The sequence below is a fragment of the Lepidothrix coronata genome, unplaced genomic scaffold (genome assembly GCF_001604755.1).
Source record: "Lepidothrix coronata isolate B3197 unplaced genomic scaffold, Lepidothrix_coronata-1.0 Scaffold3, whole genome shotgun sequence".
Lineage (NCBI taxonomy): Eukaryota > Metazoa > Chordata > Aves > Passeriformes > Pipridae > Lepidothrix > Lepidothrix coronata.
The window spans coordinates 7,481,826-7,506,381 of record NW_016690183.1 but is presented as its reverse complement, the minus strand read 5'-3'; the positions used below and the strand labels follow the sequence as shown (position 1 = coordinate 7,506,381).

General features: G+C 41.4%; 1 protein-coding gene across 2 annotated transcripts in view; it reads right to left on the bottom strand.

Annotated features, from left to right (window-relative positions):
• Window positions 1-779: 779 nt before the first annotated feature.
• Window positions 780-24,556, bottom strand: part of VOPP1 (vesicular, overexpressed in cancer, prosurvival protein 1) — an 81,381-nt gene continuing 57,604 nt past the window's right edge. For both annotated transcript variants that reach the window (XM_017823718.1, XM_017823710.1), the window contains exons 2-5: window positions 21,468-21,526; window positions 8,289-8,366; window positions 6,083-6,219; window positions 780-2,360 (exon numbers count right to left, since the gene is read on the bottom strand). In XM_017823718.1, coding sequence (XP_017679207.1) covers window positions 2,179-2,360; window positions 6,083-6,219; window positions 8,289-8,366; window positions 21,468-21,526 — 456 coding nt within the window. In that variant the 3' untranslated portion in view covers window positions 780-2,178. The remainder of the gene's footprint in view (window positions 2,361-6,082; window positions 6,220-8,288; window positions 8,367-21,467; window positions 21,527-24,556) is intronic.

The following is a 24,556-nucleotide window of genomic DNA, read 5'->3' as shown; positions in this document are numbered from 1 at the left end:
TCACCTGAAATTGAATTTCAATGTACAAAGGCTTCTATTCAATGTGTCCAGGACAATGCCAGCTGTCATAGATACATTTCATAATATAAAAGGACTTAACAACATCTATCTACTAACATGAGGTCTGTTGTCATTTCTATTGACAGAAAAAGGTTGGATTTGCTTTTAAAAAATCGTCTTGTATACATAACCATACTCAGTGACATACACAGCTTTACACTTCAAATGCACACTAATTTAGAAAATATATACAGTTGTGGTGTGCAGATGGAACTAGTATTCATATAGAAAATTTACTTTTTTGTTATCTTATGTGTCTATCAAGCCTTGACTGCACACATGGAAGTACTTTGCTTTGTCCCTTATTATGATGCACAGTAAGGGAAAGCCTTAGTTCCAGGTTCACCAAAGTCAGGTATGCAGGAATGTACTCCTCCAAACCTAGCTCTGCTCCAGATGGCCACTAACTCCACCAGCAGCTTTTAGGAACAGTGGCCCTTAGAAGTTTTTCTGCTAAGACACTCATATTCGCAATAAAAGAGATGCTCTGCAAATTCAGCTTGACACCTAGAAACAAGTTCTCACAAACCACTTGCATGTAACAATGCCACCATAAAGCTTCAGCTCCCTGTGCAACACAGGTCTTCACATTACTCCAAACCACGCTGGTGATCTCTGTGCCCTGGCTGGCGTGACACAGGAGCAGTCTGTGTATGGGCAGTGAGTAAGCTTTTACTGGGTACCCAAAGGTCCACACTGGACTCCTAACTCTGTTTTTGCAGGTCCTTCAGCAGCAGGAGGCAATGGCATCTTTTTTTTGGTCACTCTTCAGTGGCACGACTCTGAATATGCACAAAGGGAGAAGGTCCCATTAGTACATAGTCATGTTTCAGAGCAGCTTCACATTTTTGCTAGACATAGAGGGGTGTAAGAGCTCTGACAGCTAAAGGGGCTCTGTGTTTACTTGAAGCTGTTCACCTGTGGTCACTCAGGTCACAACAGAGTTTGTTGTGAGTGTGAGCACTCACAACAAAACACATGAAGAGCTGAGCCACTGAAAGTCAAACCATCTGTGCATCAGGTCAAATAATGCTATTAAGCACCTGTCCCAAAAAGTTATTATTTGCCGGAACCTAGAGAGGAGAGCAGATTTACAGATATGTCACCTGAGGATGACAGCTCCACTTGGTACATTTTGTGGCAGCAGTAAGACTATAATGAAAGCTACTATGTCTCTGGGACTAAACTCCCATCAACATCAAAGGGAGTAAACCTGTAACTATGCTCCCATCCGTTCTTACTGTAAATATTTTCCAATTTAGGGAAGAAAACTGACGGATTCCAGCGTTTCTACCCGTTCTGTCAGGAGGCACAAGTAGCTCTGAAGTTATGACAGCTCCCTCTCACCACAAACATTTAGGTTATCTGTTTCATACAATCTCACTGCTGGCAAAACAAGGTGAGTAAGGATGCCAATCACGCAGGCAGAGTCCAGGTGATGGACAAGAAACACTCAAGTCCCAGTCCTTCACTGTTTGGATGCATCATTTAAAGTAACGAGTCCCTCTTTTCTAGGGCACTTGGCAGAGCCCCTGCCATGGCTCAACCAATGCTGGTACTCTAGTCACAGCAACTTCTATTGCAGCATCTTTCTGTTATACATCAGAACCAAACTGTACAAGAAAAATCATAAAAGAAAAATATGGTCGTCACAATTTCTGATAAAAACATTGCCCTACCCACTTCTACCCTCTTTCTCTGTCATTTCCCTTAGATGAGGGCATTTCTGCAGTGGGGTCTTAGGAGCGTGCATCACTCTGGGGCTGCAGAAAGAACTGCTATCAGTAACGTGCCACAATGCAATTAAAACCATGATTAAAATGAACAATAAATAAAGAGAAAGACATACAGGTTTTAAATATAGGTTTCCATTAAAAGCATTACAAAGACAACTTCTCTCATTTTAAAGACAAAGAAAAAATCCACTTCTACTGAAAACAAAAGAAAAAAAATTTAAAAATCACCCCCTTTGCAAATAACTTTAATGAGGAAAAGTGCAGGGAAGGGAGGGAGAGAGGACTTGGAGAACTAGCAAGTGTTCAAAGGGGCAGATGCCCTCCATCTTGGTCATTTTGCAATTGCACCTTCTCTCACAGTCAGGTTAGAGAGCCAAAGTCCTCACGTGGAGGATTTCACCACCTGCTCGTATGGGGGAGGTGGTGTGTTGCAGTAGGAAGGTGGGGGTGGATAAACCGGGTTTCCTTGTGGGGAATTGGGCTGGACGTGGAAAGCCATAGCCATGGGATTCATCACAGGTCCACCTGGATCTGTGTAATACGGCACTCCGGGTTGTTGTGACCCTGAAAGAAAGGAGAGAAAAGGTATCAACAACAGCAGTGACATCAGGTTGTGGTCTCCCAGGGCCTGTGCTCTGCGCACCTGGACAAATTCAAGTTTTTTCAAAGTGTTCATCAGAGTAAAGACAAGGAGCTATCTTTCTCCCTTCCAGAGAAAACCCAGCCTTGCAGGACTACATTCACTTCTTCAGATATCACCAAAAAGTTTCAATTTTGCATTCAATGGAAATCACTCAGTGAAACAAAGGGCACCGCTAGTCCAAGCAACTCCCATTTGAAAGGGAAAACAGCAATCCCTGTTCAGTTCCACTGACAGAAAAGCTACTATGTCAGCAGAGAGGAGAGGTGTAGGATCCCAGGTGGACAAAGGAGTTTCTACTGTGGCCCTGACTCAGGTGTCAAGTCTTACAAAAGGACTTCATAGATTATTTTGTGGTGTACTGGATCTGCTGATAAGCCAGAGTGCACCTCAAATAGATAATTTCCCTTCTAGGCATGATACAGCTTGGAAGCAAGAGGCCAAGTTGAAGCCAGTTATGGCTGGTTAACACAATGGGACAAGATTGTTTTGCACAGATTAAATTTAAGAAATGACGTCTGAGCCTGCAGGGACATGGAAAGGAAATGTATGATCAAACACAAAATTCCTTGGCTATGACACATGAGGAGTAACAGAGACTGCTGCCATTAGGAACCAAGGTGGTGTGTAACCCTCCTCAGATATCACAGTGGGTGGTGAAGATGACCTAATGCAATTGAATTCACAGACTGTCTCTGTCTTAAGAAGTAAATTAGTTTTCTTCTCTTTCTCCCTGTCTACTTAAATAAAGATGGACTGAGAAAAAAAGATCATGCCTGACCAACAAGTTTTCTTCTTTTGATGCTAATCTGTGTTTCCTAAAATGACACAGCCTCTAAGGGATCTCCCCCTCAATCATTCCTTTCTGTGACCTTGGACTCAGTATTGCCACAGAAGGAATACAGGCTTCTTTAAGCATTCCTACAACCTCAAGTATTCAGGAAAGAGCTACATGCCAAATCCCAAAACATGTTATTACAATATTAAAATCAGATAGGGAACATGGACACAAACTGTCCCAGAGCCTGAGGTGTCTGCCAAAGGAGCTGTGTTTGGACACTCAGGAGGAAAGAGGATAGAAAGCAGATCAAGAATGAAGCTATTTCCTTCTTAACACAGTAATTTTTAACACACCATCACAACAGTTTTTCCTTTTGCCTGTCTGAGTGAAGAGAGCTGCTCCACAACCTCCCTACTTTGCTGCAGTAACGAGAAGCCCCTGCTCTGCATCCATTTATAGCATCAGTTCATGGCTGCAGGAGAGCCAGGCTGGGCTCTTACCTGTCCAAAAGCCAGGAGCTGAATCTTACCTCTCCAAAATTTGGGCTATTACCCTCTTCTGTAGCCTTTTTCTTAAGCATTTTTGATTAAATGGACAGTTAAATCCTGCCCAGCTCTGGCTTGCTCATTTCCATCTTTATAGGAAACTGGAGAGGTTGAGGTAGCTTTCTGCAGCTTGCTCTTTAGGAAAGTAACCGTTTGCATTAAAATTTACGTGTATTATTGAATCTGTGGTGGGAGAGAGGGGAGGGAAGTGTGGACACCAATCTTTCAGTTCATTAAATGCAGAAGAAAATAACATCTGAATATCAACATTCTTGTGGAATCAACTGAGCAAGCATTTGGTAAGTGACCATAAAGGGACATAACCATTGCCAGCACCTGAACTGCCAGTTTGGGGCTACGTAGGTCAGGACTGAAGTGAGGGATACCACCGGATCTGCAAACTGCTTCTTGTGGGTGAGGTGTTCAATTTATTTTCCCAATCAGGCCCACAGAAAAAGCACTCCCAGCAGAAGATGCTGCTGGGATGGCAGAAGATGCTGCTTCTATCACTGCAGAGAAGGAAGGAGACTGACAATGAACCATGTTTTAAAGGGCTCCATCGACCTCAACAGTGAATTGGCTACTGCTACCAAACCTGGAAATTTTCTGTTGAATATTCCTAGATTAGTAGAAAAACTAAAACTAAAAAAAAAAAAAAAAAAAAAAAAGATGGGGTTACCTCAGAGCCCAAATCTTTTAAGTAACAGTAACAACAGTCTGGAAGCAAGTGCCATAAACAGGTCAAAGAGCTTGTGCTTATTTTATATTTGTCCATGATTTGCGTTCCATGAAGCATCATGAAAAAGTAAAACAGTGCTCTAAATTTAAATCCAGTGTTTACCAATCCAGCCAAAGACACTCCCTGTTCACATAATCTCAAGGTTATTTTTCAGGCTTAAAAATATCAGTTTAGTTAGTTTGCCTTTCCCCACAGCTGAACACTCTGTGTTCAGTCAAGGAGAAAAACAGATGCAGAACGGAAGCTCTAAAAAAAACCTCTTAGGATTTAAACAAGGAGGGTGAATAAAGTGTCTGTAACACTTTTTTAACCATTTAGACCTGAGAGAGGGCGGAGGAATGCACTATGAGTCCATGCTTAAGGATAAAGAAAGAACATTTCCAAAGCCTACACGAGGCACGTGGATGTGTAATAGCTGGCATTGGAGCAGTGAGAGCCCAAATGCTGCATTTCTGCACAACACTCATAGTCACAGCAAGCTGGGGCGGGGTGGTTTAGGACACTTTTGTAAGGAGGCTGTCTTAATGCAGCCACAGTATTGCACAGAGATGTAATAGTTCAGAAGACTTTCAATAGAGAAGTTTTAGGCACCATATTTTCCAAGAGGTCCTTCTTCTCATTACAAAATATTCAGTTTTGTTTCCGTGATGGTCTGGGAGGAAAAGTGCCAGTGCCCCAAGCACGCCTGTACATGTGTACGTGTGTGTACTTTCGCTGGCACAATTTAGCACTGACTTGTGCAATGTGGAGAGCAGTTAAAAATGTCTCAGTTTGGCCCTGCTGAGGCAGGGAGAAAGAAAGCACCAGGGTGTGCACTCAGATAAAATCTCAGCACTGTAGAAGGTCTTTCAACCAGAGAGAGCTGCATTTAAAATAAGGCACAAACAGCTTCTGCTTACAGGTAAGTCACATTTTGCAGGATTCTCCAAACTGGAACTATTTAACAGAGGGGAAGAAATTACAAACTTTGAAAGCGGTATTGTCAGAGGAGCCCTCACTAGGTAGATCCTCCTGATGCTCACAGCCAGTACTGACTGGAGAGACAGTAAGCAGACTAACACAGGAGATGGACCACTTTGCCACAGAAAGACTGTAGCACAGAGCATTGAAGGCAAATAAAAAGAAAAGACTTGCAAGACAGCCAGACTGTGGAAGAAAACGCTAGGCTTTCCTTCACCTCTGCCAGATGTTATCAGTTGTATTTAAACTCTTTCTTCACAGTACTGTTGATTTTGGATACTTATCATTTTGTCTACACTGCAAAGGGGGAGCTTGCTAGCCTCCTTCCTTGCATGGATACACAGCTATAAAGGAATTAGGAACCAAAACAGAAAGGAACTCAAAGTCCTCTGATCTTGGGTTTCAAAACCACTTCTGTACACTGCAGCTGAATAATGCTGTTTGAAAGGCTGAAGACATCACTCATCACAGGAGGTGGCTGCATGGTTTAATCAAGTGCAATCCCTTGTCGGAATCCCACAGTTCCCAAAACCCAAACAAACAAAAGCTCAAAGCCCACCCTTTTAAAATACCTTGGCAAATGTAAGAAATTAGTGAAACTTTTATAATGAGCAGTCTGACCTGATGCAGTGTTGACTGGTTGTCTGGTGTAAGACACATTAAAAGTAGGTTCTTCTACTAATGGAGGAGGGTACATCCGTCTTCGGATAAAGAAACCAGCCCCGCAACAGAACAAAACTCCCATCATCAAAAGGAACCTAGGGGAAAAAAAAAAAAGAGGGAAGTCAAAACCCACCTGCATTCAGGCAGCTCTCAAACCCACACTGTTCACTGAAAACACTTTACATCAGCCTATGACTTTTAACAGGGTTTCTTAAATAGGTTGTCTCTTGAGAGCAGGTCTGTCATTTGAGGCATCACACATGGGGCACTTACGGATGCATTATGGACGTATTTAGTGACTTGTACTATTGTCAATGTTTTCTGTCATGTAAAATACAAATCTGAAACAAAAACACCCTTGACCTTTTCAAAAGTTCATGTTCATACCTGACCATTGCCACCAGGATGCTGAACTGAAATTCCAGATCAGTACAGTTTCAAACTGTGCATCTTGGATGCAGGCCTCAGGCTTACAGCATCTAGGCTGGTCAGGAGGTTTGTGGGACACAGAGGAATACTATTCTGCAGTTGCCATTAAAAGAAGATTCTCAGATGTTCTTAAACCACCCAACACTGTAATTTCGCCTCCTGTGGGAAATATGGTAGCTGGCATTTAAGCTCAAGCCAGAAGCATTCAGCTGAATGATACATTCAGCATTCAAGACTGAAGCATTCAGCACCAATGATGACAAGCTTTGCTTTGTGCTTCCTAGATGGGTCATTAAATTCTGAAGGAAAAGGACATAATTTTGCTTCAGTTCTCCTCCTCTTAGCTGCTTTTTTGACCTAACTAAACTGTCTTCATCATTCCTTTGCCCTAGTGCTGTGAAAGTAGGAATATGCAGCAAAGGCACATGAGATTTTGTTCTTTTGACAGTGGCTTTCACTGTGTTTTCTTGAGGAGTTATAAGACATGCCAGTGACTCATGCAAGCTCTTTTAAATACACATGGTTCTTTTGCTGTGTCTTCTCATTTGGTGGCCCTTGGACAATGACAACTGTGCTTTTTTGGAAGGGAAGGAAGTTGGCCAGAGGCAAGCCTACACACCATGCTTATCTCCTCTGGAGAATTCCCAGATGCCTGAGAGGAAGAGTGTGGCACAGCATGGCAGCAAGAGTAATTTCATGCAAAGGGTCAAACTCTGTTCTTGTTTCTACATTAGAAATGAGAGCAGAAGGAGGTCTTGTTTCCCTGAGCCAATATTAATACATTCCCCTTTGGCAATACTCCTGCAAAGGATTTGTTCCGAACAGAAAAACAGAGATTTACGACGTCACCCCAGGGATTGAGATAGAGAGCTCTTCAGTTACATCAGTAAGGATTGTACACTGAAATCCTACAGTCAGCTTTGGGAAATCTCTGTATTATAGTATATATCAGGCTTCTGGTTTTCAGTGTTTATTTGTTTCAATTTTTAAAGCTTTTATTTTTTTAATCGGACTTCAAATTCTACATAAAAATGTCTGAAATCAGGTTTTCTAGGAGACTATTTGCTTTCTATCTACTGCAATGAGACAATGAGAAGGTTTTATTCAGGTGCGTTCTTAAATTCCACTCCAAAAGGAATTTACCTTATTTTTTCGTTATACACATAACAGTGATTTGTTTAAGCTTTATCCAGATTACGGAGCTGCTGGTTTCACAAGCTCAAATCTTTCTGCCTTCTTTTCCCTTGCTGTCATCTCCAGTAAAATCCTCATAGACATAAATGTACTTCTCTTCCTTTTTAATTGAAGCCTCAATTCAGCTGGCAAGAATATATTAAACCCTGCCTAAAAGCACAATCCTCCTCATACAATCCTCTTTTAAAACTGAGTGCCCAACAAAAACGGATGAATACCGCTGCTTTGTAGTAGCTAGGACAGGCATAAAGAATTCAGCAATTTCGGATAAAAACAGGACCACTGCCTGTACAAACCCACAGGATACACAAGCAGGAAAGGTCAACCTGACATGAGTAACCTTTTCCAGTGTTTTCTCACGACATCAGGAGAATTTTATAAGCAAAAACCCCAAATCATTGCATTTCTATGTACATGTATACTTTACCGCATACTTGTACTACTGTACTTTAAAGTGCTAGGGCTGGCAATACCCTGATTTAAGTCCAACAAACGAGACAAGATAAGGACAAACATAAAATTCGCAAATGCCCTGACTTACCAAAAATACCATAGTCTCTGGATAGAGAGAGCTCTTACACAGCATCTTGAACCACAGCAATCCTCATAGGAGCGACATCTGCAGAGAAATAAAGAGATGGGGCATAAGGGGAGTGGTTGTCACTCAGCTTAAAATGGCATTCCCAACCCTGACACCATTCACATCCCTGACCAAAGCATTATTTATGACATTGCCATCAGTCTGGGAGGCAAAGCCTCCCAAAAATGTTCAAGGCCAAGTTGGATGCAGTTTTGAGCATACTGGTCTAGTTGAAGGTCCCCTTCCACTAGAGGGGCAGGTAGGAGCGTTGGACTAGATGATCTTTAAAAGTCCCTTCCAACCCAAACCATTCTGTGGGCCTATGAACAAGAACAGATTACCCTTGGCTGGATGAAGTTGTCAATCACATATGTGGAACAGCTCTCTCACTATTCAGGAAATTTTTGAGTGTTATTGAAACTACCTTCCTATATACCAAATCTCAAACCACCTCAAAAAGACTGAATGCAGTGTTCAATTCTATATAAAGAAGGACATGTTATAAAGAAAAGCAGTATTACTGTGTTTTCTTTCACAGTAAATGAACACGGGAGACCTCAAACAGACATCTGGGGTTTTATTCACTGCAAGAGACAAAGAACTGCCAGGACAAAACTTCAGATCACCCCTTCTTTGCAAATCAGCAGCTTCCAAGCACAGAAACTACTGAGTGCAAAGAAACACAAAGTGTACTGTTATTTGCAAGTTTAACATCCTTTTTTGCTTCTCAGAAGTTGCACTGGACTGCAACTGCCAACAACTCCCAGTACTAACCCAGGCTTTCCCCTAAAACCCCCAACATTTCAAATTAAAAATGGTTCTATTTCATATGAAATATTAAAGGTATTACAACACCAACAACTGGAAGCTAAAGGTACTACTTCACTAAAAGCCAGAACATAAATTAACAGCAACCTCTGAACAATTTCTATAGTAACTGCCATTTCCCACACCAATCAAACACGTTTCATAGGGAAAAGGACCAAGGTAACCCAGAAACTATGGTGTCAGACTTGGATGAAAATATGCAGATTATCATATCCACAAACCAAAAGAAAAGAGGAGGTGACCACAGCTGGACTGGTCTTTGTAAGGGTGTTCACATCTGTCTGTTTAATGCACATATTTATTTAAGCGTCTGATCTTAGAAAATCTGCTCAACTGCATGAGTGTGCTCTCATATTTGTATGCAAACTAAAAATCTTCAATTGAATAATTGTACAGTCAATTACACATTTACATGCTCAATTAACAAGCCTTCACTCACAAAACACACTGTCACATAGGCTTCAGCCTCTAACTGGGGCCAGAGGAGGATGCTCTATGGATACATCAACAGCTGTTTTGCAAGTGAAAACAGTTACATACTCTTCTGACGACAAATAAGTAGGATTTATTTAAGCAAGCTGGAGGGTCTGACATAATCACTATGGCAAGGTTCATTAATAGACTCAGGCACCCTGTTTGAGACTCAGGCAAAGGAAGTTGCTCATATCAAAAGAGAAGACACCCACTTTGCTGTCACTGAACCTGAAAGCGAACCATCTCCAACTTTTCTTCTTTAAAGCTTGCCAGGATCCTAACAACTGCTCATACTCAAAGCTACCAGACCTCATAAAACTACTAATAAGACTTAGCAACTCAGCATTAACTTCAGTCCTATCAGGACCAAGAAATTAAGCATCCCTCCATACTCCCACAGTGGATCAACCCAACAAGAGCTTTCAAGACGTATGTCAAATGCACAGACAGATTCAGGTCCCTTACAAAATGGGCTGGAAACTGCTGCCTTCTGTTAAACCAGTGGTCTACCATGACCCTTTTGCTCTTCAACATCCTTTTGGTTGAAGCATTTCAGCCACATTGATGGGCACCTGTCCCCTTGGCCGATGCTGCACACTAAGGACTTCGTCAGGCCAGAAAAGCAGAGAAGAAACAGCACCCATAAATCTAGAAGCCCTTCTTGAGGCCATTAAGGCAAAAATAAAAAGAAGGATTTTAGGGATGTTAGCAGTCTTTATCTCTGCCTCCTCATACTGGTTTTGTCAGTTCAGACACTTACACCTGACCATACACAGGATAGGGAGGGGATGTACCATTTCCCAGAGCCCCAAGAGCTTAACTTGTAATAAAGTTTAAACTAAAACAGAGAGGGCATGGAAGCTGGACTTACACCTCTCCTATGCCCAACCCTTGCATTGCTTATTTTGCATCTGTTTTCTCAAGAGCCAGAAGAGAAGGAAAACAGCTATTTTAAAATGTGTAATTACGGTAATTTAAACCGCCAAAATTAAAGGAGCATCTGTATGAGAAGCATAGTACTTGAATTTACTTTTTATTTTTAATCTTTAAATTATCTAGGCTTATGAGTCAGCACCATTTTAAAAGTCTCAATGGCTTAGCTTTTATTCCGGCAAAAGAGGGCTAAGGTACCAGCTGGAAGTCAGAAATGCTACACTGCTGAATGTTTATGAAGCTCCTGAGACCATTGACTGGCAAACAAACAAGCCATCAAAGAGAAGTTTTGTCTTCCACACAGATGACTGCACTTCCAAATGGTTGAAAACAGTGATGTAAAGGACGGAGGAGTCTCTCATTGTGCCTGTGTTTAGAGAAGCTCCAATTCCCGATAATCCAATTTCTGAGCCAACTCATCCAAGGCTAAGCACTGTACTTGCTGGGTGGATCTATGAAGGTAAACCTGTATCACAACTCAGAGGCAAATCCCTTTGAGATCTGACACTAGTAACTTTTTCACTTTTTAGCCATAAAACCAAACAGGGGTTTTATTTTGTGTGCCTGTGAGAATGGACACGTACCCATAGGTAGGAGCCTGGAATCAAGGACAATGCCATGATACAAACAGCCGGTTGTTATTCCCCACCACTTGATTGCAGCACCAAAAAAGACCGGAAGAACAAACAGCCCATTTGCTGATACTGCTGTCAGGCTACAGCAAAAGCTCTGTTGATCTCTTGTTCTTGACTTAATGTGCTATGAAAAAACAACACAGCTTCTGACAATATCAATTCAAATAACACATCAATTAACTTACTTGCAATAGCCGGATTTATTAGCAGGCAAAAAACAATAATAAAATCAGTTTATTAATGGAGTAACATAGAAGCTTAAGTATAATCATTCTTTGGTCTCTTACTGCCTGACAGCAAATCTCAGCAAAATTAAGATCCTGGTTCATTAAAAAAAAACCCAAAAAAACCCCACAAAAAAACCACCCGCAAAACATGATTAAGCACACAAATATATATTTATTGAATTGGTTGCATTTTCTTTAAATTACACTTGTGTTTTAGTTTTGCTTTACAGAGGACTGTTGTGCCCAATGCCAGTAGAACAACCTTACTATCGACCCAAACTGGTCCAAGCCCATCTCCTACATGAGACTTTTCTAAAGCCGATTTCCCTCTTTCACACATCATGATCCTAAGAATTGCATTTCTCTAGGGCAATGCTTGTTTCATTGATCAAAAGTTAACCCATGACATAGCATAAGATATAATCCATTAGTTGCTCTACTAATCTACAACTTCACCAAGCATACAGTCTCTCTTTTGAAAACTGTCTGCAATGTGATGTATGATTTAAAAGGTACATCTTTTCATAATTCAGTAGAATGAAAGGACTGTATCTGCATGTCTAACAACTTGTAGAAGAGCTTAACGCTACAAGCACCCCAGAGAGGTTATCCCAAGGAACTCCTTTTGCTACATGTGCCCACTGAAAATTGAAGTCAAAACACAGACCAACTCCGCACTCAGAAGTCCCGCTTAAGTAACTATTTCTGTGTCTCAAAATGGTTTAATCTCCCTCCAGAAAGATATTGCAACACACAGGCCACATTATTCCACAGGCATTCACTTAAGCTTTTGAGGAGCAGTAATACAAGCAAGGCCCTTGGCTGGTAGAGCAGAGTGATAGGTAACATCTGCTTTCCAGCCTTGGTCTTACAGTTGGTTGTGTCTCCTTGGCATGTACATGGCTTAAATTTCAGCAGAGACACAACTCCACCACAGTCAACTGCAGTTACAGGTTCTCAGCACCCAAAAGCACTTCTTTTCTTATATGTGGCAAAGGTGGTCTCAGCGCATGCGAGAACAGTGCCTTGTAAAATGTAGGTCTGATTTTGGTGAATGGATAAGTAGATCATAATAAATATAACTGCTTCTTAGATGAATGCAGACGTGACCTCAGTGGCACATCGGCACTTGAGAATAAAAACACTGCTGCTGGTACCCAGGAGAGCACTAGAGACAGAGTTATACAGATACTCAATAAATCACCCGGCCCGTAACCACGTAAGAAAATGTAAGGCAAAAAGGAAGAAAAGGTCTGTAAGGTAATTTTTTTTTCTAGAGAATAGATGCAACAGAAACAATATTTGCTCAGGTTAGAGTCCTGTCTGCTTTGATGCAATTAAAATCTCCAATGAGACAAGATACTTGGCTCTCGTCCTTCACACAGACATGAAAAACAAGAGCAGGAAACACCTGAAAAAGGGCTTATTTCTCAATTACTCTTTAGGTGAAGAGCCTATAAACACTGTCTCTGTGCAAGAATTCAGCAGAACATGGCAAATCCTCACCCACTTCTGATGGGATGGGAAGTATTTGCTCAGCTGCTCCTATGAAACCAACCCTTCTCACAATCTGCTGCTACCCAACAGCTTATCACGACCCCAGCCCTCTCTTCTCAGACCCCAAGAGGAAAGCCACCCTACAGAGGGTTTGTTGTCTGTAAAGGCAGCAAGCCTCACCACATGGCTTTCTGGCCAGCACATATCCATCAAGAAATTTTCTCTGCTCCCCTTGTGGCAGAACCTAGCAAGAACTGACATGGTTTGGGCTTTATCCACTGGTATACAGAACTTTAATTAGCCATTTTTCAACACAGGCTCTTCTTTCATAGAACAAAGCAAAGAAACAACATAGCTTAAGGCTCTCACAAAAGTAAGCCACAGATAATGTGTATGACAAGTTCGAATTTTCTGGAGGTGGAATTGTAAATTTCTCATATCAACAGGAACAAGGACTTCTAGTTAATCATCGGTCCCCTTATTAAGCAGACAATTAGTTCTTCATATCTCAAGCTGCTCCCAGTGGGCGAGCAGTCCTACTGCATCTCACCCCTGCTTTGGGAAATCATAAGCAGTCTGCTGGCAGGGGGCAATTGGTACCCAGGAATTTGCTGTCTCCCTCAGTTTAAGACACTAACACATAGTAAATCATTTTTTCCTTCACCAAACCACTGCCTGATCAAATACAGAGAAGGACAGGGGTACTAATGGCCAGCTGTTAGGTGCCACCAAGTCTTTCAAAATTTTAATTCAGGGCCTCCCTTCCTAGAAAGGGTTAGAAAGCTTCAAGATGACTTTGGTGTCAGATGCACCTTGATGCTGCTCACCTGCTGTCAAACCAGGTACAAAACTTCCTGTCCCACTGACAGGAAGCCAGAAGAAATTCATTCTCATCCTCTTATTAGGGTTCTTGCCTGGGACATGGAAGTTATAATAATCTGGTGAGTACTTCAAACAGCCTCCACAGGAAAAACTGAGGCTCACTCATGATAAGTCAAAACTGTGGTTATCGCATCCTCTGGAAATGAGAAGGGGATGGGACTGGGTTCTCTACTCCACCTCAGCAAGAGGAGGGTCTGATCTCACAGGAGTACTCCACTAGATGACAGAGACACTCCCCTCTTTTTCTTTTTCTTCACCTTTCTCAGAATAAGCTGCCTATGCCTCATCAGTCCCCAACTCCAAAATCATTCATAGTTTTAAATCTCAAATTAGGTCAGTCATCTGCTTGATGGCCTGTGAAGGCTGTAATATTAAATCCCTCTCGCCTTCCCAGGACTCGCTCCTAGCAAGATGAATTGGGTGTTAATTTGGTAGCCTAATTCTCCCCATATTGTGCTTTAGACAAATGATCCATTGAAGGAAATTCAAGTGCACAGCAAGGCATCTAGCTGCTGGGTGACTACAGCAGTCAGGACTACAACCTCAACAGCTGCATCAAAATCAAGGGGAATCTAGTCCCTCATCTGAAGCAAGGAATAGACCACCTCAAGGGCATTGACTACTGAAGCTAGTTGTGATGTTTTGTACTGTTATTGTTTAAGGCCACATAGAACTGAGCAATGGTGGTCGGTTTCTGTTGCCTTTTTATACAGATGGTCTGATAATTACTGCTGTCTTCCTTCACCATACAAACTGCGCACTTAGTTCTTGCATTGAACTACATATGCGAACAGGCCTTCCCTGTGGCTGCTCGCTGCTAAATTGGTGGCCCTGGCCTGAATCCAGGTCTCCGTTTCTGTATAGTCCCAGACATTCAAGGCGCCTGGAAGTGTGCAGAACTATTACACTGCTGCCCGTCTCTCTCCTCCATGCTGGCTTCAAATCAAATGGAAGAATAAATCAGCGGCTATATTACTGCCCTAAGCACACACCTGCTGACACTTCATGCAGCTGTAATTGCAAAAGGAAAGCTAAGTGTGACATCAGGAAAGCCAACTTAATTAAAAGCAGTAAACATAACAGGATGTGGAGCACAGAAAGTAGCTACCATCATGCAACACACCAGGTATCTATAGTTTGGGAGGGGACAGGGAGTTCCCAGCCTCTTCTACACACATTGATAGAAGTGCCCTCTAAGCTATTTGAGTAATAGCAAGAGAAAAATCACTTTTTTAAATGCTTTTATCTGGAACATTTGCAGGTTCTTGATAATTACTATTATGGACTGACCACCAAGAACATAAGGGCTTACATTCGAAAGCCAGATGAATATGACAGTGTGATAAATACAACAAAACTTAACCTGCAAAGTTAAGAGAGGCATGTGGAAATGCACAAGAAATTTAGTTCAAAAACCATGAAAAACCACAAACAGAATATATTCAGTATTTTCCACAATCAGAAAAATAATTGACTCTTCCCATGCATGGCAGGAACATGCTTTAAACATGAAGAGTATTAGCAAGCATTAACTTTTGAGATTTACATTAATGTTCCCATACTAACTCTAAATGAAAAATTAAACAGATTCAATCAACATAAATGTGTACATGTGCTGTACAGTTGTCTGCTGTATGCAGTAAACTGATTTCTATGGCAGAAACATATTAGCCTAAAAATACAGCACTTTCACCTTCACATGTTTTCAATATTAATTCAGGTCCTGCTTTGGATAAGAATTAGACATTACAAGATTGCATTCCCCTGTGCTCATTCTGTTCTTCACATAATTACCAACAGCAATGGTGAACACTTTCTTCAAGAGAAAATGTGCATGTTTCTTCCTGGAATGTGCACGTTTCTTTCACAGGGTAGCACACCTTTGATAAGTAAAAACATACTTAGACAAGGAACCCATGGCTGAGCTCCAACTCGAAAAGTCAGTATTCAGGAGGTGGAACGGGTACAGGCTACCAAGGAGGCATTTAGAAATCATCACACATACAAGTAGGTGTGATGTTAGGAAAGCTGAACCTCACTTACAACTATCAGCTGCAAGGGACACCAAGTCCAGCAAGAAGAGCTTCTACCACCACACCTGCAATAGATGGCATCCGTGGACAAGCTGGAGAACGGTAAATGTCATTTACTTCAACTTCAGATATGTTTTCCATACTGTCTCTCTCAATATTCTTGTAATCAAGTTCAGACCTTACCGTCTGGACAAGTGAACAGCTAAATGGGTTAAAAAGAAAAAGACCAAACAAAAAGCCCCTGTCTGGATGGTGAGGTTCAGAGGACAGTAGACATACACTCTTCCTAGAGAGTATGAAATAAATGCTGGTAGTACCACAGAGGTCTGGATCGGTCCTGTAGATAAGCATGTTGCTGGAATTGGTGACAGAGTACTCTCATCAAGTTTGGAGATTGCACCAAACTGGGGATTACTCAATGAGCTCAAGAGCAGGGCTGCCAAAGTCTAGACTGGTTGGAAGAATGGCCTTACAGGAACCTCATGAAATTTGAACAAAAAGAAATGAAAAGTCTTTCCTGTGGGAAGAATTAAGATCTTGCTAGCTGTGGAGCAGCTCTGCTGAAAAGGCACCAGGGGTCATGGTAGACAGCAAGTCAACTTGAGCCAGCAGTGTAGCATGAGCCAGCATCCTGGGCTGTGTCAACAGGAGCCTAGCCAGTGGATCGAGGGAAGTAACTATTATCTTTTGCGAGCACTTGTTGGACCATATGTAAAACACCACATTTTGTTTTGGCATCTACAGTAAAAAGAATAAAACTGGAATGAGCTCAGCAAAAGGCCACCAAGATAGACAGGGGCTGTGGTATTTGCCCTGTGAGGAGAGAGTGACAGACTTGGGCTTGTTCAGCCTAGGTATGTGAAGAAATTTATCCACAAAGAGGACAGCTAGGCAGCAGAGCACGTTGCACAGAAAGGTTGTGCCATCTTCTTCCTTGAAGTTTTCTCAAGACCTAACTAGGTAAAGTCCTAACCCACCTGGTCTGACCTCATGGCTGACCCTGCACTGAGCAGGTTGTTGGACTCAATGTCTCCCAAGAACCTTCCCACCTGAGTTATTATGTTTCCTAATCTTCTAATCTGTTTTCCTCACTACTTCTCTTGGAATATCACATTTTTTAAAAGCATAATACACAATAATCGAACAGGATTATTCAGGAGCTGAAATAATGTTAACTCAACACTGGGTAATATCAAAACTCTAAGTCAGTCACCCTATGGGCGACTACTTCACTGACCCAGTGACATCAGCCATGATATTTCTATTGCTGTGGACACATGCTTATCATTCATACTCAAAAAAATTTGTGCTGCCTTATAAACATGCCATAACGCCTGGCAAGGAGAGGATTAGAAACACACAGGTTCTAGCATCTGGAATTCATCACCTCATTAAAAGCCCAGATGTGATGGCAGCTAACAACTGGCATTCACTTAAGAGTTGGATTCAATGATCCTTGTGGGTCCCTTCCAACTCAGAATATCCTGTGATTCTGACTCAACTGAAGAAAAAATAAACAAAGAGACCTATGGGATTGATCAGTCATACCAGGGAACATATTTCACCCTGCAATGAGGGGGACATTCACAGTCATTCTAGTCAAACTGCTCCTCATTAGCAAAATGTAAGGCAGCCTTCTCTCTCCTATTCATTCCCAGTTCAGAATTGGAAAAAACATCTGGAGTATCTTAAGCACTGCTGGCATCTGCATACAGAAGAGGTAGTTTTGCAATTTAACGCATTCATTATGTTACTATTTAGATTATTGTCATGAAAGAGAAGTACCTTGACCATTTCTTCTGCCAACTATCAACACATCCAGAATAAGGCTGAGCTGCCTTACTTAAGTGAGAGTAGAACGAGGATCCTTGTAGAGCATCAGAGTCGAGTCTTTTGAGGCAGCTTTCTGAATTGCTTTCTCTACATCCACACAAGGAGATATATGATCTAATTCTTTAAGCAAAGTCAGGAATAAGTCGGGTCCCTGCTTTTCCAAAGGATAAGAGTTAGACTCCAATAGCTAATTCCTTTCTCCTCATATTTGTTTATTTATTTTTCCAGGCCATATAATAAACATTTTGCTGAAACAGGAGAAAAGTATCTAACTGGCAACAATATCTTGTAACTCGCAGAACTAGGATATGGAGAAATGATTACTTTGGTTAGTGAAGTGAGTTATGAGCAGTCTTGGAAATTCTCTGTATTAACAGTATAAGACTAATGTATGACTCTCAGATTCCTAGTAAGCTTTCCATGTTCATTTCTGGTTCTGAATAACCTGAATAACACAGGAGAGGAAGAAAAGTTTGGAAAAATTATCAAATCCTCAGTCGAGTCTTAAGAAATGGAATTCTACTTGGAAGAAGTATGTTTGAATTAAATTAAAGCTTACTGATGACATATGAAGGATAGAACAATTATGTCCAGTTGAAAAATAATTTTTAAAAGGTACTAATACTATTAAATATTTGGACAGAAAGATGTATCAGTTCTGTAACTGTGATCTTCAACCATTGCCCTAGCTGTTAAGACAGAAAGCATAACCAACGTGTTTTAAGAAAGTTTTGAGCAACATCTCTAACAGATTTTCCTTTTGTTAAATAATTACACTGAAAGACGGATTGACTAAAAAACTAAAAAAAAAAACTAACCAAAACTTAAGCTCCGAAAGAACAGTCATATCACTGCAACTTTCACCTCCCTCCCCTCAAATCTAGCTGAATTTCCAGAACACTTATTTTGGCACACTGATTTCTTATCCCATGTTCCTCTTGCTTAGCAGACACATTCTTATCTCTGTCTTTGGATGGCTCAAGCAGAGCCTTTACAGGAAAGATTAACTCAGCTATCTTGCCTTTAAACTTCTGATAAAAGCAAACCACCATTTTATGTGATGGTCCACTGGATTTCTATTACTCTGGGCAATTTAAAAAGAGGCAGCTTCTAGGAGGATGTGCCTACCCAGAAGTGATAAGGCATGCAGACACGCCAGTCCAGGTAAACCTCAGTCCCAGCACTCCACACTACATTTGTGAATTGACAGAGGATTTGGCATTTCTGAGCTGACGTGCCAACTTTTTCATTATAATACAAACTGTCTTCATGAGAGATGTTACATAGTGCCAGCACTGGACTGAAAACACTGGGAAATTATTAAAAAAGGTTGCTGGGTTTCGTAAGTCTTCAAAAATAGTCTCAAGACCAAAGGAAAGACTACATATGTTAACTGGGTAGATAAAACGTTCTATCAGAAAACCAGCGACAGAAAGGAATGGAATCTAGTGCAAAATCATTTAACTAAATATATCTGCTTCTTATGGACTGTTGCTACAGAAAGTGTAAGATAAAATAAAACCCATTTCACTATAGCACATTCCAGATCTAGATTTGCACAGAGGAGGCACTCTCAGGATAAAGTTACATATTATGCCTCCAGATGATTTAACATATAACCATATGCTAATGAAGACAAAGCTATTCATGCCTCCTCCCCCATAATATGCAGAATACTCCCTTCCTCCCATTTCACCAGTGTTTGCCAAAAACTATACCATGCTGATTCAACACTGACTCGAATGTGCTAAAATGAGCAACTTTCTGTGGGATTAGCAAATTGAATTAACTCAGTGAAGGGTCAAACAACTGCTGAAGCAATGGGGCTTCACCCTAAGATATTGAGATTGGTGTTGCGCCTCTTCTCCACCCTATAGGTGTGAAAAGACAGCTCAGGTAGGAAGCAGGGTGGGATTCCTAGACAACAGAAATTGAAATTGCATAAGTAACAAAGTAGGAAACCTCAGGCACTGAAGATCTAAATGACCTTCCTATTGTTTTGATCATGCCCCCTTTAAATCTACTGGGCTCCAATGTCCTCAAATACCCTCTCTCCCCTTCTTTCCAAATTTCTTGACTTGTCATACATTATCTATCCTCTCAGCTTTATGATACCCAAATCCTTATTGTCCTTCCTTAGTGTTTCTTCTTTCCCCTTAAACTCATAATCACAACAACAGCATTAACGTGACACTCATCACCATCTAAACAATCACCTAGCACACACATCCCACCCCTTTCCCCTTCCTTTTTCCATTTACTTACACTGTGCAGGAGACTGGAAATCACAATACTTTTATGCAGTGATTCAGATAACATGGTGCTGCAGTAACTACCACAGAAACACACAAGAACAGTCTTCTGATTGACCTGACGTTGCCAATGTACAACAGGACTTTTTTTGAACCCCTTCCTTTTGCACGACTCTGTATGTATTTACCTGGGGCACAAACGGTCTGAACTAACACCCAATATCTAAGCATTGCCAAGGGAGACAAACACTGGCTGTGAAAGTATGTGGGCAGAAACATAAGCAGAACACCAAGGTGATGATGAATAACACACTTCTGAATGTTAAGGTACAGTGGGATTTTCATAATTTCATAACATTCCAGCTTCTTTCCCACATTGCAGCAAAACAGAATAAAATGTAGGTGGAACCAAAGTCCTGTTGTTATTAGCATGCAAAGAAAATTCTCTTATTTAAATTCTCCCATCTGTTCTGGCCAATCATTTATGAGTAATTCTCCACATTTCAGTCACCTGAAAAAAATACAGTGAGTTCTAGGCACAAACACTTCCTAAGCAGTTAATATCCAGGATTATGGATGATTAAGTCATACAGTGTTTCATTCTTTCAGTGAGCTTTGTTTCTTGCCTAGCTTCCTCCCTGCTTTTTGTCTAGCATTTCTCTCCCGCTTCTGGCAGATGAAGGGGAGGTGGAGAAGAAAAGGGAGGAAAGTTCTTGGGTAGCATAAGGATTACAGTATTTTCCAATCCTTCAGCAAGGAAGAGCTTGCTCAGGGAACAGACAACCTAATGCTGCTGCCTACTCTTCCAACCCATTTTGTTTTTATTTTTTTAAACCTGTGTTTACAAGCGTTTGCAATTATAAAGTTATACAACCTGGGGACAAAATTTACCACATTTATCTCCTTTCTGCCCCGAAATCCACATGGAATGTATTTCCCACCCACATATTTCCCCCCCCCCTTTTTTGTTCTTCTGTGGGCAATATGAAACAGAAAACTGCAGTTTAGAGAGATCCTCAATCATACACCCACAGGTCATTTACATTTGGTTCACAACCAAGCCTTATGTGAATGTAGACATCACTCATCAAAAGGACAGTTATGCCATGGATAACAAATCATCTCAACTCCCTAAATTAAACAACAGCATTAGCAAAGGAACAAAGTTACTTTCAAAGCATTCTTGGTATTCTGTCTGATTACCTGTCCTTGTTCCTAACAAAGGGAGAACTGTCCTCACACAGCTCTACTTCTGTTTCCTTTCAGTGTTCTGAAATAAGAGCTGTTTAAGGACCTGAGTTTTGTTTTCAATTGGAAAGGTCACCTGGGGTGTGTGGCAAAACGAATCTGTATGCTTCTTTTAATAAGGAGAAAGGGAAACAGATGGGTCATAGAGAAGGAGGGAAATGGAAGTTTATTGCAGCTTTATTTTTATTATAGAAGTCTCAAAGAAGTTATGGAAGAAGTACAATTAGTGAAAGAACAACAGTCTAAGAGCCTACAGAATCTAATTCTCTCTTGAACAAGGAAAGTGATGATTACTTACATATAATATGTAGGATATAATCCTTCAAAGTACCAGCAATGCTTTTTGGCCTCTGTACACTACAAAGAAAGAACAAATATGGTATTAGTATTTGCACAGAATAACATACAATTATAAACACAAGCTTAGAGTATTTATAAATACTGTGACTCTGAGCAGTTGAGAAAGGTTTATATTCCCAAAGCTTTCCCAATCCTGATACACACAGTGACTGGGAAATAAACGGCACCGTGTCCTGCCAAGGTTCAGATCCCTCATGCAGGGCTTCGTCTGGGGAGCCTCACAGCTTCCCATGGTTCACAAACAATGTCAGTACATTCGGCGCAGGCACAGGATCCAGCTGCATATGTTCCCTGCCTTAAAAGGTCACAGACAACATAAAAGCCCACTTGTGATTACAGTCACTTAAGAGAACTCCAAGGCATAAGCAATTTGATGACACTATGCCTACGACTACACAGTAAATACAATAATTGTAGGGAATTATTCATCTTTTTGCAAGTGTCTGGCATGCAGAGCCAGGCTCAGAAAGGAGCAGAATGAAGAACCATCTATCCCACCTCCTCTTCCTACAGCCTAGAAATATCTCAAGTGCTCATTAAAGTACTGGGGAAAGGAAACCACTTTCTGCAGCCCAGGGGTATTATTCTCTTTTGCAGATTGTCAGTGTAGCCTTGTTAAAGGATGGCGACAGGCATTTTCTCAGCATGTGTGTGCCAGCAATGTGGGAAGCACACATCGTTATGGGCACTGCCAGAGTACAGACGGCAGCTCGGAACAATAGCGGCGCTTAAGAAAGAAAACCAGATGTCAAGCACAAACTCTACAAAGCACAAAATATTTCTGTGCATCCTGCTGGCATCCCTAGCATGAAATGCCATCTTCATTGCAGACATAGCTCCAGGAGCTCCACTGCAAGTTGCATTCCCCGATCGCATACAGGCAGGACATTGTGGGACACCCGCCACAGAGCAGTGAGGAATATCTTGCTGAGGTTTTAGCAATGATTCCCTCTGCTGCTCCTACCTGACACCCACTGCTGGAGAGTGCTCAGCACGCTGGCAGTGCTTGGATCATCCTTCATGTTCACTTGGCAGCTCACCTTTAAATAATAGCTCGTATTAGTTTATTAGCCTCCCCAAATCCCAGAATACTAAATGAATCCAGTTAAGACAAAGACAAAGTGTTTTAAGATCCCTGACTCTCACTCCTCATGAATAAAAAAGGCTGCAAGCTCTTTAATGAGCATCTGATGAGCTAAATCACAGACAGATCAATTACAACCCATGAAGACAAACTGCTGTGGATTAAATACATAATGGAGTGGTAATGTATTTAATGTAATTAAATACATAAATATGGAGTGGTACAAGAGATAGAGGGGAGGAGGAAGAGGGGGAAGATGCTTTTGATGCATGTGATCAGGCCTTTTTCCATTAATACAACAAGCTCACACTGGTCTTTGAGATGCATAAGCTTTAGCTTCTTCTGAAAGAACCAGAGTTTTTTCCTCAGGATAAGCACAACAGAAGCCTTGTTCCCCTCTCAAATTGACGCCACAGTCCAGGCAGCATATTCTGGAGGGCTCCATAGTTTCTGCTGGAGAAAGTGGTGTTCAAAGATCCATCTTTGCATTTGCCCTATTCCCCCCTCCCCCACTCTTCCTGCTTCGAGGCTTCCAAATTTTTAACCCTTCCTTCAAAATATTTTCACTAGATGGCTGATTTCTCTTATTCTAAAATTAGAAATATGTTAAGTTTCTCTCTATAACACCCTGGAAACATACATGCATTGTAAACGCAGCAGGCGTGCTGCTAAATCACTGAAAAATACTTTGGCTCTTCACCTTTGGAGGCTGTAGATCAGCAGGCATTGGCTAAAATCCCAGTGCCTGCAGGTCGACTCCTTGGGAAGTCTCTTTCCAGAGTACAGCTTGGGGTGTAGGCCATTAAGTGTTTTTTCATTCCTACTTCTCAGCCAATATGAGTCACCATTTACCTCAACAGCCTTAAAGCCTTTGTCAGTCCCAAGCATTTTAATTGATGTTTTCCCAGCAATGTTTCTGAGCACATGGACCCTTTACAAGTGTAAAGCAGACATTTATATTCAGCAATCTTCCCCATATTTTAATGTTTTACAAGTTCTAAAATGAGTTGGAAAGATTCCTCCTTCCAACATCTCCCAAGTTATAGGACTTCTGTTTCTGCCTCTAAACAATTCTCTTTTTAGACAGCCAATACCTTTACTACTGTTCTAAGAAAGGCTCCAGCTTGGAGTAGTTCCTTCTACTTTACAGGGCTTAGTTACTTGCACTAAACATTCTTTGGTGCCCTAATTTGCTTTTATATTGGCTCTGGAAGAGCAGGCACCAATCCCAATTCCACCTTTTTTTAATATCACAGTGCTATGAATACTGCATGGCAGTTGTTCAGCTCTCCTACAAGGAAATCGGGCACAAAAAGCCAGTGGACTTCAAATGTGAGCAGCAGAGCCAAATCTGATACACATGACATGTCAAACAGATTTACACGCATGGGGCGAACTGCTGCGGTCCCTGCTCAGTTAAACTCCTGCCGATCTCCATGGCAACTTTACTCCAGCAAAGCCTGACATAAGGCAGGCAACTACTAACCACTGTCTCTACTGCTGGTTAGCAGACCTCACAGGAATTTGCTGCTAAGAATAAGACAAGAGTGTCATTGACTCTAAGGATTTGAGTGCCTTTAGCACTCAGGTTACCAGAGAGATGAACAAGGTGGTCAGGGCACAGATTAATTTTTCCCATCCCACACATATCCTCTGAAAAAGGCTATGATAATCCACCTCTTGCCAAGATCTAAATTATTCTTCTGACTGGTACTGGCCTCATAGCTGAGCTGGTGGAGAGCCATACAAGAGTGAGAGGAGACATATGCCATCAGCATCAGGCTCTCAGCCTTTGGAGAGTCACATCCTTATAGTTGTTTTAGACTATTGAAACCTCAAGAAACCACAGCTGACAGGAACTCACTGCAGCTGACAAAACAGATACAAAGGGAAGAGTACTTATATTACTGCAATACAATGGGACCTCAGACATCAGGATTGGT